The 15,657-nt window shown below is 37.7% G+C and overlaps 1 protein-coding gene across 3 annotated transcripts in view; it reads right to left on the reverse strand.

Annotated features, from left to right (window-relative positions):
• SLC39A10 (solute carrier family 39 member 10) overlaps positions 1-15,657 on the reverse strand; it is a 213,437-nt gene that overhangs the window by 108,654 nt on the left and 89,126 nt on the right. Inside the window, exon 1 of one of the 3 annotated variants that reach the window (XM_052675029.1) lies at positions 6,137-6,297. The exons of 1 other annotated variant lie outside the window; for it this stretch is intronic. In XM_052675029.1, coding sequence (XP_052530989.1) covers positions 6,137-6,205 — 69 coding nt within the window. In that variant the 5' untranslated portion in view covers positions 6,206-6,297. Of the gene's footprint in view, positions 1-6,136; positions 6,298-15,657 lie in introns of those variants that run through there. One more of the 3 variants, XM_052675024.1, reaches the window with a different exon arrangement.

Raw genomic sequence — 15,657 nt, forward strand, 5'->3', positions numbered from 1 at the left:
ATAATGCTCTAGATGGTAACACATCTGCATTGCACAATGCGTATGAATAACTGCAACCTATTTTTACCCTGAATTGAAATCAGAGATAATCTTGCTAACATATACAGTACTTAAAATATCTACCTCAGTATTTTGCAGATATCTATCATGAAAAATAGTGATATTTTATTTCTCCTCAATTAGAATTAGAAACAAACAAACAAATCAATACCCCAAATTCAGTTAATTCTCTCTAATACAAATAATGAAAGCACTCTTCGTAGAAGGAAAGCAGAATTCGGAACTCTTACAAGATATCCACATAATCTTTTCAACCCTATTTAAAGAAAACAGAAGAGCCATAAAAAGTATAGGGATGGGAGAAGAAACACAGCCCGGAATCTGAATGGTAACGCAACCGGGAGGAAAAGACTTGTTTGCCCTTTAGCACCTCCACTCCTCTTGTGCTGCCCATTCCCCACAACCCTGCAGCCCAAGAGCTTTGCTAGCTGAACATCAGAGCTCCTCTAGGCCTGCTGGCCACTCACCTTGTTATCAGGTCTATAGAAATAAAGTTCTGTTGCCCCTTCCAAACAACTCCAATAACATCAGTGCTGCATATCCTGTTTTCCTTCCACAGTGCAGACTTTTTTCTTCTAATCTCACCTAGCTGCCATCCCTCAGTATTGGTTTCATAAATTAGTAAGCCTGAAGTGGTCAAAGCCTGAGAGTTTTACTGACTGATCCCATTAGAATCAAGTTTTAGAGAACAGACTCTCTCCTGTCAGATACCTTATCTGACTGCTATCCAAACATGGTACATAAATCCAAGCACTACCTCTCTGCCACTTATAATGGAAAAGAAGACATCGGGTTGGCACTGAGAGCATGCTATTCCTCCAGATATTGAAGCAGAGGAGCAAAACCTTATACCTGTGTCTTATACTTTACACCTTCCTGAAAGATTAAGAATTAGTGATTAAAAAAAAAAATAAAAAATAAAATAAAAAAAAAATGTTGTTTGAAAAAGCTAGTGTTAATGCTTTACCTCTATTTCTACACTATGGACTATGAAGTAAGTAATAAGAAATTACTAAAAATTCCAGCCTACATAGTTATTTCTGAATTACAGAATATTACAAAGAATAAATATCACCCAAAACATGATACAAGCATAAAATAGTCTTTAAATGCAAATATATTTTAAAAATATAAATACATACATAAAAGAAACATATAATATGTAAAAATGAGAAACAGAATAATCCAAATCCAAGAGAATCTACGGCACATTCAAGCCTATTGACAAGTGTTTCCATCAAAAGTATACCACAGAAAATACATTACAGAAGTAATGGCATATCTTCTACTGGCCTGAATACTTTTCTATCTTTAACCCTATTTTGAAGACATATTAGGGCTGCTAGTCTCCACATACATCCAGCAGAAACACGTAAGCTCCTCTGATCCCTACCCATTAAGAGAAACTAAATGCTTTTACTGTAACAACTGGTTGAACTATACAAAAATAACAGAAGTGCCTATGTGACTAACAGCAACAGAATGACTGCCTTCCTAGGTCAGACTACATGCTGTACTGAAACTGAATTAAAGCGGTGGGTTCACACCAACTATCCCATCCTAAATGAATTTCAGCTATTTCAATTTTCTGAGAGCATCACTGTGCAAATTTTTTGCCTGTATTCAAAATGTTAGTGTGATGACAACATGACATAAATTACTGCCTTTAAACGAATGCATAGAAATTCTCGAGGTGTCGGCTGAAAAAAGATTGATAATATCAGCTTCAATTGTGCACAGTTTTTCTTTCCATGTTGTTGGAAATCATTCTGCGTACTACCGTGCTTTGTTTTATGTATTTTGCACTCTGTATTAGAGAATGTACGTTTCCATGATGGTTGAAGAGGTTCCTCTTCAGTATATTTCTTTAGTCTCTCTTGGGTGCTGTACGCTGTAGGTAACTTTTAAGATCCTCCAGTGTGAGACAGTCTAATAAAACATATTGCCAGCTACTACTCTTAATGAACAATGAGAATGGATTATAAAGTTGAGTGAGACAGAATTCTGTAAAAAGAGGAAAACTAACACACACCATCTTTGCTTCAGTGGAATCCAAGTATGGACACTGGCATGTAATAGAAGTTGACACTACATTTTATAGCGTATGCTGGTACTTACTAGGGATTAGCTAACTGCTTCCAATTCACACTGCAGTTTGCTGTTCCGCACTTACGCCCCAGCACAAAAGTCCTTCTAAGGATAGGTGATATGGAAGACACTGAGAAAAGCTACATGTGTACATGGGATAGATGCAGCTTTGTTCCCTTCCTTTATCACACCTAGATTCACAGGCTACTCCTGAATGAGTTCTATGTGCACAAGGCTTATGCCTCTTCAAACAGAAGAATGCTTAGCTGAACTGTGGAGTGCAAGACTGTTCACAGAAAGGCATTTGCCAAATGAGTAGCACATAAATTGAGAACTGATCTTCGGGGAAATAATGTGGAAGAAGAGTACTGCTGGTAGAAGACAGTTTAAAATATTCATAAGGCTACTGAGGAAGGCTAAGCGAATGTTTCATGAGGACGAAGAGAAAAGTGCTCATGGGAAAAAAAACCAATGTGGTACTGTCAAGCCAGTTACTGAAATGAACAACATACCAGCTGCTTCCACTAAGATCAAGCTTTATTTATCTCGTTTCAAAAGTGTTTGCAAGTTTCTGATATTCCCTGAGGGATTTTTGTCAGTATGAGGATGTTTGAGGGAAATCAGCACACATTTTGGCAGACTGCCATTCTGTGTGCAAGATCAATGTAAAGCTGGAATAATAGATTACTGCAGATCATGGAAAAACCTGCAGGACTTGCTCAGGACACTCAAATCTCCACCAGCACCCTATTCACTTGAGGGAAATGAAAAAGAATCACCAATCTACAGTATACTCAGAAGTGCAGATTTGCACAGTGACAGGGAGGCATATCTTTTTGAAGGGCTAGAATGGGAAGAGGGCTTTTGGAACAGCTGGAAACACAGCAGCATGCACACAGTCCAGTGCATCAAAAGCGACCAGTTGCTGGAGGTGAACTTTATCTACACCAGTCACCTGCTATAGAGTTGGACTCTGCAAAGGCTGCCGGAAAAGGTAAACCACAACTGCGCAGTGGCAAGAATGATGCAGAGCTGTAAAAGTGAATGAGGAAAAGAACAAAGGGCCGTCTTGCCAACTCGTTAAGGATGATAACATCTCTGTTCTGAGCTTTGGAAAACATCTTTGCTAACCAACAGACATCACAGGAAGCTCTCTCCAGTCCTTAGCACCCTGAAGGACACTGGCTATTAAAAAGCCTCTAAATTCTAACTTTGGAGGTGCTGAGATCCTGAAACTATCAATTATCTTTCAAATGTAAAGATCAGATTGCTTATTTTCTACTGCAGACTGACAGATTTTCTTTAATTATATGCTATTAAGAATTTGCTACAAAAATGTTACAGTGTTACTTACAAATTATGAGGAGGAAAAAAAAAAAACAACACCATGATATACCAGACAAAAGTCCAAGTTCCTTCCTTCTTCTCTCATGTTTCTTGGAAGTCTTTATTTTTTCTGTTTATTTTCACCTTTGTGAATTCAAAGACTCAAGGATATGATAAGAAATCCTAGTTCTGCAGCTTGTTGCAGGCAAATGAATTTATCTGGTACATACAATATTAGAGAATTAAATCTCTCCAAAGCTGTGAACTGTGTGCGCAACCTCCTATTCCCATTCAAATTGATACTGGTATAAAGTCTACATTTTAGGAGCAATTTGGAGATTAGAGGTACTATTGCTAATTTAGAGAACATCTGAAGACTGGAAAATTAATTGTAAAATAATTAATCAAGAGGCCTAAATAGAATAAGGTATTTTAATTTAGGCATTTGATCAAGTCTAATTTTATCTGCTGGAAATAATGAGTATCCATTAGATACTTCTGCATTTTACAGGATACAGACTCTTGAGAGTACGATCTGAAGACCTCAGTGCAGAATTGCAAGCTCATTTCCCACACTGACACACATTGTTCTAGCTCTTCACATCAAATATGCTGTGCAGGAGGAAAGCAGTATTTGCAACAATCATGAGAATTAGAAATAAGTTATATTAATAGATACCCATCTGTCAAGAGGAAAGTAAAACCTTACTGAAAACCAGAAGAATCATAAACTGACATTCTTTCACTCTTTTGCTGCTAAATAACATTTAAATGAAAAAGATATATCTGTGAATAAACCCAATTAAATGTCAGAACATACTCCTGCATCAAAGCAGATTCTAGTGTATGCAAAAGGTTCTTCCTAGCCTTGCTGCATACTTTTTTTTTTTAGTAAAGCAAATGCAAGCAGCATAGCCTTGAAACCACGTGAACCCGAGTCACTTGCACATCCCAGAAGCTCTTCAATGTGTGCTTTGTCAAAATCCTAACAAAGATGTGAATTACACCTACTGCACTTGATGTACTGGAGACAATATACATGTCCCTCAAGTTACTGTGCATGCAGCAGCTCACCTGAGAGTTCCAAACAGGCTCTGTGCCTAAAAAGTGTATTGCTCTTCTTTCTGCATCTAAATATTCCTTTGGTACAAAAGGCTCCAAATACTGCAGAAGGTTTGGAGCGATCATCTAATTAGCACTGATACCTTTTACATGGCTACTTTACTCTAATGAGGTTGAACACAAATGCAATGGGGCAAAGGAAGAAAATGTGAAACTATAACAATAATTACAAATACAATCAGGGCTTTTTGCAAGATCCCAGACCATGTTTCTTCTCTAATTACTGCTAATTAGTATTAGAAGAAATGATTATAAATGCCATTTCTGAAAGAAATTAAAAAAAAGGAGATAAAGGGTTCTGTATTCATTTTTCCTCTGAAAACTGTGATTACTCATTTAAAGTTGCCATTCCTAGATTGACTCAAAATGGTCAATCATCTCTGATTTGAGGCAAATCAGAGAACTATCAGTTTTTCCACTCCCACTCCCCTTCCCACTCCTGCCTTTAGTATCTACTTATATTTATTATTTACATCATACAAATTTAGAAAAAACAGTAAATGACTCATACACTTGTATGGGAGCTGCTGAATCACAGCCTGAACCTCTGATTGATCACCTGAGGCGAGCACTGAGTCAGCCAAGGGAGGCTGGAAGGGGCAGAGCCCAGCTCCACCTCTCCTAGACCCATTTAAGAGCTGGCTATCAGTAGGAAAAGATCTCTTCTGGAGATCCCCTCCTCTGGAGTTTCATAGAGAGCCCAAGATACAGGTAAACATTCTATCCTGTTTCGGTATAATAACTGCATAGCCAAACTCTGGTATATTTCATAACTATAACATCTGTAAATTCATTGATTACACAACACTGAAACACAGCCAAACAGAAGGGGTGCTCTATCTTCACATCACTTATTTCCATCTTCTTCCCAATCCTTACCAGCCCATGAGATCCGACATACTGAAGTGAGGCAGAACTCTATGTGAAACATGCACAAAGAAACAGAAAGTAATCCTATAACACAGTTATGGGAGCTTCAGCAAGAGTGCACAGCAGGCTTCTTGCCAGCCCTATACATTGCCAAAAGTGCTTCTGTGAGAACCACTTAGCTGATTATGCTTTAAGATCCAAAGGAAAGGCCTGCTGACTCAGCGTGAACGGACCAACACTCTCAGCCCCACTCTCTTTCAGCAAGAAACAGACATGTCAGCAAAGGAGAAATAATCATCTCTCTCCTCTAACCAGTCATGTCTTTCATTCAAGACATGAACAAACTTACTTGCTGATATCTTATCTTTATTTGGCAGTTAGAAATCAGGCCCTTAGGCTGGCACTTGTGCCCTGGTCCATCACAGACAGAACGGTCCAAGTGATCTTCCAGGCCTTCAATGGGTGCATGGAGCCATGCACCCAACAACGCTAGTGCTCTACAAATCACTGGCAGAGATTTGAAGTCAAGTGCAAAGGACTGATAGAATACCACAGATGATGGTGTAAGGGGGTGTGGAAAAGCTTTAACAGAGCACATAAAGTTAAAGAATCCTACCCTATAAAACACTTGTAATCAGTGCCCTGGCTTGTAGTCTAATATGCAACATACCTCTGCAGGGTTTTCTTGTTTTCTGGTTCCAAGAATGAGCCATTGAGCTTCTGGAAGGCAGATGGACATACACCAATAGAACTTGGGGTTGACATCAATCTATCCAGGGTATGTGATCGAGTTGCAGGTCTTGCCTTTTTAGCCTTGGAAGTATCAAAACACAAGATTCTTCTGGAAAGAGAAAAAAAATAACGATCCAGTCAGATAATGAGAATGAGAACATGAACCGCTCAGATGAAAATGTCAGCACAAACGCTTGGTCTGAAATAGAGGGTCCTAATCACTGGAACTGATGGATAAGAAGAGAACCATTTCAAATCTGACAAAGCAAAATGTAATTATTATGAAAGTGGTGAGAGGGCAGGTAAATGACTTGCCCCCAAATTAAAAAAGTCAAACCTAGTTAATTATATCTCAGCTAATAAAAACAGCAGTGATAAGACTGTTACAGACTGGTGAAAAATTAATGAAGTCTTTAATGAACTTCATGGCAAATTATATAAATCAGAGCAACTTAATAAAAGCCCCGAAGAATTTTAGCAGCGATTAGATTTTCCAACTGCTGAAAGATAAAGAAAATAACTCCACTAAAATCCTCCATTCTCTAGTAGAAGGTTATGGAAATCATTAAAATAGTGGAAACAGTGCCAATGAGAGACAGGTTCAATACACCGATAATTAACTAAACTTAGAAATTCATTTTTAAATGGCCACCTCCCAAACTGACCAGAGAGCATTTTGAAACTCCTGCATATCAAGCTACTAAATCAATGTTTCTTTTTTGATGAATACAAGGAAAGAGGTGAATCAGATTCAAGACCAGGGTTCCTCCCAGTACTGTTGTGAGCTAATTTTGCATTAAATGTCTAGGTGTTTGGACATAGAAAAACTTGGAAATGGGCAGCAATTTCAACAGACAGCTTTAGGAACAGAGCAATATTTTGAAAGGCACAGACAGTGGTTTAGAGCATAATTTCCATTACATGTCAAGATGTTTAGGACACTTAATTTTCCATCTTGCCTCTGACACTCTACTTGCAATTAAACATAACGAATTGTATCTTGGAAATGGATTCAGAGAGGAGCCTAGGCCTCCTGCAGGTTTTTCTAATTGATATTAATTATGAGGGACTAGTACAGAAACAGGGAGAAGAAAAAAAGAATGCGTCCCAGCTCTCAAATCATGCCAAGAAAGCTTAAGCCAGATTAGTTATATAAGGATCAAAAGCAAAGTCATAAAAAAAACCTGGTTTATTTTCTGAATTTATCAAACTAATGAAAAGAAATAGCTCTCAATCAATTTCAGAATTGCAGAATTGTATTCGAAATACTATTCTAAACAGCAGCTATGTCTGAGCCGATACAAACGTACAAAATCATTAGAAAAGACAAAGATATCATGGAAGGAGGAATGAAGAACGGGTTTTGTGTCTTCTTCCAGCAAGACGGCTCAGAAGTTGAGCTGTAAGGCCATTGTGTAATTTCTAAATGCAATAACAATATATTATTTTTTTTTCGAAACACTTTTTCCCTCCATATCACTTTTGCCACTCTATATCCTCAACAGCACCTGTAGTCAACTCGCAGCATCAAAGATCCCCAAGGCCCAGTGACAGCTGACTATCCTAAGAAAACGGGGGCAGTAAAGAATTCTCCTGGGACCATCGTTGTGCCCAGGCACAGACAATGAATTCTCCTTTAAGACTTGTTGGTCTCATTTCCAATGAAGCTGAAAAAAATACATTCAAACTACTTGTATATAAATGTGAACAGTTTGTGATCAAAGTGCGCTCCATGTAGAACTGTGCTGTAACTATGGAAACTTCCGTTGAGAGGGACATCCATTGTAAATCTATAAGGATCTAATTTAGATGAGATTTACTTGTACTAGTCACCAATTTATGAATATTCCAATCATGCAAAAAAAAAAAAAAAATAACCACCCTAGTTTCCAACAGCGTTTTTTTTAAATAGGGCAGCTGTGTGAATGAGAATGCTATTACCAGCATTTATATTGAGCAGTTTCTAAATTTTATTTTATAATTCTTTTGCAACTTGGATATTTTGTAATCCTTTGGCTATAAAGGCTTGGTTTTCTTAAGCTTCAAGAACTCCACTCTTCTTTGTCCCATTATGTTTTTCATATGTAGACACCTGGTAAATATGTCTTTCTTCAAATATCTTCACACTGAACCCAGCTACAGGGTAAGCTCAGGAAAAAAAGGTTCCTCTCATTTGCCACTTCAGGTACAATCTCTCCTTAAAATCTTTACCTATCTATAGCCTCTCACCTAGGACAAAATGCCAAAACAGTGTTCCCTCATGGTTTCACTTTGTAACCTTCCCCAGTGAAGGGTAGGCCCTCCTCTCTAACTTTTAATAGAATCTCAAATGGCAGCCTTGTCTCTAAGGCAGCAAACTTGGTGTTGAAGTTTGGGGAGTTATTTTGTGCTTTTCTGACAGGCGGTTCTGCCTACTTACAATGGCAGTTTACAGTACATAAAAGTATGTCTTAGAGTATAGATTTGAAATAAATTTCCACAAAAGTCCAATTTGCAGAGGACATTGAGGTTGTAGTTTATCTTATTACTGTTAGCCTACTAGTGAAGTCAAATGCAAAAAGAGAATGAGTCATGAATCACCTAAACTCAACCTGCATGTCTTAATGCTGTAGCAGAAAAATCTCCCATCCAAGGTATATTTATTTGTATGGGAATGCATTATACTGACATCAATGAAGTTGATGTATACCAAATCTCCTTTTAGAAATCCAGGGTAGCATCCTCAAAAGAGCACAGCTCTATGGACAAATCAACACCGGTAGTACGAGCTATAAAAGCATATTCATGCAGCAAGTAGGAATGTAATACAGCTAAATGCATTGGTAATAGTTTGGGTTGTTTTGTTTGTTTCTTTTTTGGAGTGTTTTGTTTTGTTTAAAATACTGTTCTGATCCCCATCACTCAGGTATTGCAAACAGCATCCAGAGAAGACTTGGAAAAGACTTCTGAAGAACTCTGATAATAGAAAGAGATTACATGCTCAGATTACATGCATCTGGTCTCTCATAAAGCACCTGTTTTTTAACTGTAGAGTTACTGTAGTTTTTAGGGACCAATGATATACTTTTCCAACAGAAAAGGATAGTCCACTTGTAACAATTTAGAAAAAAGTCAGCAACCAACTACTAAAATCTACCTGGACTGCCTCACGTGGATCTGGCTATCACATCAGTGTACTTGAATGTATTAATTTTATTGTATTATTGATGAAAACAAAAATGAAAGATTCCCAGTGGTCTCCTGCCAAATTTGTCCAGTAGAAGGATACTTGACTATTCAGAGATGTTAAAGGGCCTCTTGTGAGCAATACCAGGAACATTAAAATAGTTACCCATTTATACCCTCAATTAAAAAAAAAACAAACAACTGTTTGTGCAGCAAGAACGCTTAATCCAAACTACTTTTGCCTTTACTCCAGTCTTGATACACCCAAGCATTTATTCATGTCTTGAACCTCTTCATGGAATCATAGAATGGTTTGGTTTGGAAGGGACCTTTAAGATCATCTGGTTCCAACCCCTTGCTATAGGCAGTGCTCACAGCCCCATCCAGCCTGGCCTTGAGTGCTTCCAGTGAGGAGAAATCAGATCAGGCTTGAGGAAGATTTGTTCCATCAGCTGCATCCTGCAGCCCTGACAACCTAGCTCTTACATTAACCTTGCCTGCAGGTTAGAGTTCTGTTGGATAGCTTCACGGAAAAGAAAGAAACATAATAAATTTTGAAGGCAGCTATTTTCTTCAGTTTGCCAGAAGGCTAAAAGCAATTAGTTGTGTTTAATCAAAATGGTTGTCTTTTAAGGAACATACACTTAACCTATTTTCTCATTTACCTTCCATTTAGTACAGTGGTTTCAGGACTATATTGTAGTATTTGACATTCTGACCTACACCTCATTTTTGGGTAAAAACAGTCGTCCCTCACTGTGATTCCACTTTGTAAACACTTATTTCCTTTTGAAATGGAGCATTATGAGCATTTGGGCATTTTTTTTTCCTTTCTTTCCCCTCACTTGCACATAGGAAAGGGAAGATGGAGATTTTGAAAGTATAACAGACACAGTGCTTGCTAAGACCAAAGATGAGTACATCCAAATATACCTGTGGCAGTAGTTTCAGTCAGGATCTCATCAAGGTTTGTAGGAGCAAACTTTCAAAAGTTTTCTCCAGTTCAGGATGCTTTAATTTTGCCACCTTAGGGCATTATTTTTCACAAACCCAGAGCACTTCCCACCACAGTTCCCCCTTACCAGGCAAGCTACTACTGAAATGCAAGTTGGAGCTGCTCTCTACCACACAGACCGCTGTACCAAGGAAAAAGATGTGAAGAGGACTAAAGAGTGGCAGGATAGGGGTTCCTGGTTAAGGTATGCATTAGATCTTGTGTATTTTTAGCCAACTTTCACATTTTCAAGTGTTCCTGAAATAAAGGAAAGTGTCTCTTGACAGATGCCAATCCTTATTCCTTTAACTGAAATAGAAAAGTAATGGGTGCACCCAGTGTGCAGAACGATAGGCTAAAAGAGCTTTCACTTAGATATAGTCATGGAGCATACAGAAGTTAAGAACTGAGATTTCTGTTTTCATAAAGTCAAATGTTCTGTTTCTGAGAGCAGCCTGAAGACAGGAAACACTTTGTTCTGTCTGGTTCACAGCACACACATACATGCAAGGCTCCTGCATGGGAAACTCAACTTCTGTTTCTTTCACAGCGTTAATAAAAGCCAGATCAAAAAGATGAGGCTGTACTTTGTTATGGAAACCACAACAGTGATGCTATGAAAATTAGCAATGAGACCAGACGGGCTGCAGCTGGATAACTAAGCTGTAAAGCCAAGGGATGGAAAAAATTCCCTCTGCTCTTCCAGTCACCGGCCAAGCCAAGGAAGTACAAAACTATCTGGAAAAAAGTTTCAGCTGCGCTTTGTAAAACATCGCTCTTTCAATCCCTCTGCACGAATGTATTCAGACACCTGCAACTCCCCTTTGCCACCCAGAACTGATCAGTGTCCTGATGCTGAGCTGCCATATCTCAGTGCTGGGCAGAGAGAGGAGGTGATGGGTCTGCCCCAGTTTCATACAGCTGCTCACTTGAAAAATCACAGCAACCATTTCACAGCGTATTTAATTGGAAGCCTTACCCAGGCTATCATCAGACCCTGATTAAGGGATAAAGCAGTACATACTGAAGACTTCAAAGCCAGCACCTACAGTAACACGATTGCAACAGAATCTCAGATTGTTAATAGGAAAATAAGATACTATTTCCAGCTCTTAGTTAAGAAAAAAATCTGGAAGGCTGGAAGGCAACTCTGTCATAGTGCTGGAATATGTAAAACCAAAAAAAACCAGGCTGTCTTCATTCAGACCTGGGAGTCATGCCCATCTTTACTGCCTAATTAATTGTATAGATGAGCTTGCAGGAAGTGCAATTACCACTCCTTTTTGCTGGGTTTTAAGGTATCTGGCAAAGAAATGGGCAAAATTTTTCTTTGCTTAGCAGGAAGTTTGCAATTCATTTTAATTTCAGGAAATTAAAAGTAAAATACTAAAAGTATTTTCAAAATTGGCAAATAGTTTTAGACAAGGAAGGCAGAGAATTTTACAGAAAATGTTTCAAATTTGAAGAAAGCTTTGTTCAATATAACATTTTCCATTTGAGCTTGGCCTTTTTTTAAAGGGACAAAAGATTCAGAAAAAAATACTTTTTCCACATATAATTCTTCATTAGGCCAACAACTTAATTTTTTTTTGTCTCAAAAAAAAAATTCAGAAGGATACTCTCTCTTTTCAACAAAAAATCATTTTCTCCATCAATACTTTTCACTTCAGCTGCAAAAACCCATCCCCATCTCCCTGCCATCCATGGCCCTGGAGTCTTGTGCAGTTCGTTCCTGATATGGCAGCCAACTGTACATTACAGTGGAGATGCTCCCTGAACTCCAAGCTGTTCAAGCCCAATCTTGTTCTGAACACTACCCATGACACTATTTCCAAATAATGGCTTTTTGAACTAGCAAAACCTTACCATTTTAAATAGCATTGCTGTGTGTTTGGAGGTGATATGGCAAGGATATGACAGCAGTTGATGAAGTCCCCTGAGAGGAACCTCTGCATCAGCAAAGCCCCTGCTCACACTTGAGCAGCCATGTGCAGCCCTGCTGCTCAGGGCAGAGGCTTCTGGAGATCACAAGCTGGTACCTGACTGTCAAGTCTCTCGGAGACAGGGCAAACAGGAGAAAAGCAACAAGTGGCAGTTGCTGAAAGCAGCCTCAGTATATGAAGACAGGATTACTTCTCTGAAAGTGATGTATAAAATACAATAGGCATTACAGAAAATAATGAATGAGGTAAGAACCATGTAATTATTGATTTGAGCTCAAGATTTTAGAAAGCTTTGAAAAAGGTGTATTTTAAATGCAAAACTTTCACAGGAATAAACATCAGTAAATGTTTATGTTCTCAGTGCAGTGGGAATGCTGCCTTTGGCAGCATCAGAAATGATTGTGTATGAAAAACATCGGAGTACAACTGCCAGTGGAGAACTAACCAGGGTAGGCAGCTTAGAAGAAGCTGTAAGTAGGTTTTGTTTACATAAATATAATTACAATAAGCACATATGTTCTCGACAAGTTAAACCATCTCTGATGGTTTTAACCATCTCTGATGATCCATATGCAGCTCTTGCTAATATTTTTCTTACTCTAACACAGGTTCAGATTGCTCTTCCATCACTGCTAACTCTATCTAGTCCACAGGGCCTGAAAAGTCTATGGACTTCCAACAGATGTGTGCTTCTCTTTCAGAAGTACTTACTAATATTTCTTAGTTGTAGAAAATGGGACAAAAGAAAAACATTATTTTCTTAGTTCTGATATCTAAAAGCACTATTCTTGCACCCAGTGTCTCTGAATTGGTCATTTCTTCTGGTCTATGAATAGGTGAGTTCACTACTACATGGACGAGGATGTAAATGATTTTTGATGACAGGGCCTTAATGCATTTTCATTCACACAGTTTCAAGAAATACCTGCAATGCTGAGGGAAACATAACCGTAACGAAACACTTACAGAATATCATAGAAAATCTAAATTAAACTCAGAGGTTTTTGAAGTATTCATTAAGGTGTACCAGAATGCCAGATGTTTTTCAACCACAAAGACTATTGTGTCTTACTATGGATTTCACAACAAATTTTCAGTGGAGAAACTCAGTCACACAACTTAATATAAAAGGATAAGTCTTCTGTTGGTATTTTGGTCCAATCTATGCCATAAATAAAATAAGTCTGTTGGATTTATTTCCCAAAGTATGAAAAGCAAGCAAAAAGAATAACCATGCATATTTGAAAAATTTCTATATAATAACATCAAAAGAATGTACAGGACTGCTCAAGAATGCTACTTATTGCTTGGAGATTTTCCAAAATATTTCCACTTGCATTTCCACTAAATTAAGAGTTATGAGCTCACTAAGTATTGATTTACCTTGATGCAGCATAACCATAAAAAGTTGGGTGTTGAAAGCACATTAAGCCAGTTTATTCTATGGATGTAGGAATTTATTCAAGTGCCTCTTATTTCAATTTTCTGTTGATGTCTATCATCAGTCTGGTCTTTTTTTTTTTTTTTTTTTTTTTTGAGAAACACAAAGGACACCTTCATTGGGTGTCATGGTAAATAAAAGGAGAAGTATACAGGAGTGAAATACTTGGTATATGTGAAAAGCGGTCAACAGTGCTGAAATAAAATTGAGTGAACTCAATCTTATTCTCCATGCATCAATGAACTAAAATGAAAATTTCAGATATCTCTTTAAAGATTACAAACTGCAGAAGCTATTTTTTTTTCCTCCAAGAAGTCTGATTAAAGTGTCTCCCACACAGAGAGACCACTGGTCTGCAGGCTTTGAATGCCTAAGAGTCTCAAAAGCAAGACAAAACATGCAGTAACTACTCAAAGAGCTGGGAGTCCTGTGTTGATTGGTAGCACTTACTAGTGTGGTAAATTAGAAAACCCAGGAATAAAATTGGTTTCAATTCTGTTTTCTTTCACAAGGCATTTTACTTCCAGTAGAAAAAGAAGTTAGTTTTTTTTCCATTTTCTGTCCTTCATTAATGATTCTTTTTCTCTCTGCCCCTTGTGATACTGCTATAACGTTAACATGCACAGCATGATGATTTCATTAAATGATTTGCTAAGACCTCATGCATAATCATCTCACTGAAAATAATGAATAGTCATTTATGTCCTGCCAATTAGTAATGTACAATAATAAGGGCTGATGCTGGTTTAACCCTTACAATGTACCTGAGTGGTTAATGCAAAGTGTAAGAGGATGCTTTGGAAAAAGTAGCTATTCTATGAAGTATTCAGATAAAGCACTAAGTATTATGCATTAACTATACATGATCTCCTAATTAAGAATGCAGTCCTTTGTCATATATCACTTATACATCATTAAGAAACAGAACTTTGGGTTTTATTTTATTGTTGACATATAATTGCCAGTAGGTTTCTGCTCAGTTACTTTTAGGCTACTTAAGACATTTCCCTTAAACATATTCTAAGTTGGCAGGTACAGAATTTCTACGGAAAATTGTAAGAGCTCACTTATCCCAGGAGAGAGACGATCATACTGTACCTGTATAGAAAGGATAGATTCTTTTAAAATATCTATGATGTAATTCTCTGTTAAAATAATGAGCGTTTAGTTGGTACAGTCTTATAAAAATATTTGAAAACTTCAACAGTTTACTACAATGAGAAAATGGCAAATGTGCTGCTGTTTTGGGTTAGCATTATCTGATGATTTTCTTATTAAGAAAGAATTTGTAAGTACAGAAAAGTTGACTTCACTAAGCAAGAATAGGTTTTCTTGACAATGAAACAGGGTAACTCTTTCAAACTCCCAAACCCATAAGCTGTACCTTCGCTTGATTCAGCTGCCTAACCCAAAAACCAGCTCATAACTCTTAATTACCGAGGGAGTGAGCACTAAGAACTGCTGTCAGGACTTAAGGGCGACTCTTTCACAGCTTTGCAGGACCCTTCCCAAATATGCAATCAGAATCTTAAAAAAAATAGCTTCTCACAGGAGGCTAATCAATCTTCAACAGCTTTCAGCCTTTCTTTTCTGTGGTTTGAGGAGAGACTCAAAATGCTTTTGATTAATTCAGAAGCTGTTCCATACGATATTTTATTAACTTCTGCAAACTGTATGAAAACATCTCAAAATATCTCTTAGATAGCCTCAGCAAGAGCTGAAACAAGTCCCATGACTCAGCAGCATCCCATATGTCACAAAACCTGCCTGGATCTTGAAAGATAAGGTAATTTTTTTCCTCAAGATCTTAAATTCGCTTTACAGCAAACATCCCAAGTACACCCTTCTTCCTAATTCTCTAACTTGGAAAACGCAAGTTTCATGTTGCTCAATTCTTATAACACTGGGAAAGAAAT

This window comes from Tympanuchus pallidicinctus, unplaced genomic scaffold, assembly GCF_026119805.1.
Source record: "Tympanuchus pallidicinctus isolate F22 unplaced genomic scaffold, pur_lepc_1.0 scaffold15, whole genome shotgun sequence".
NCBI classification, from domain to species: Eukaryota; Metazoa; Chordata; class Aves; order Galliformes; family Phasianidae; genus Tympanuchus; species Tympanuchus pallidicinctus.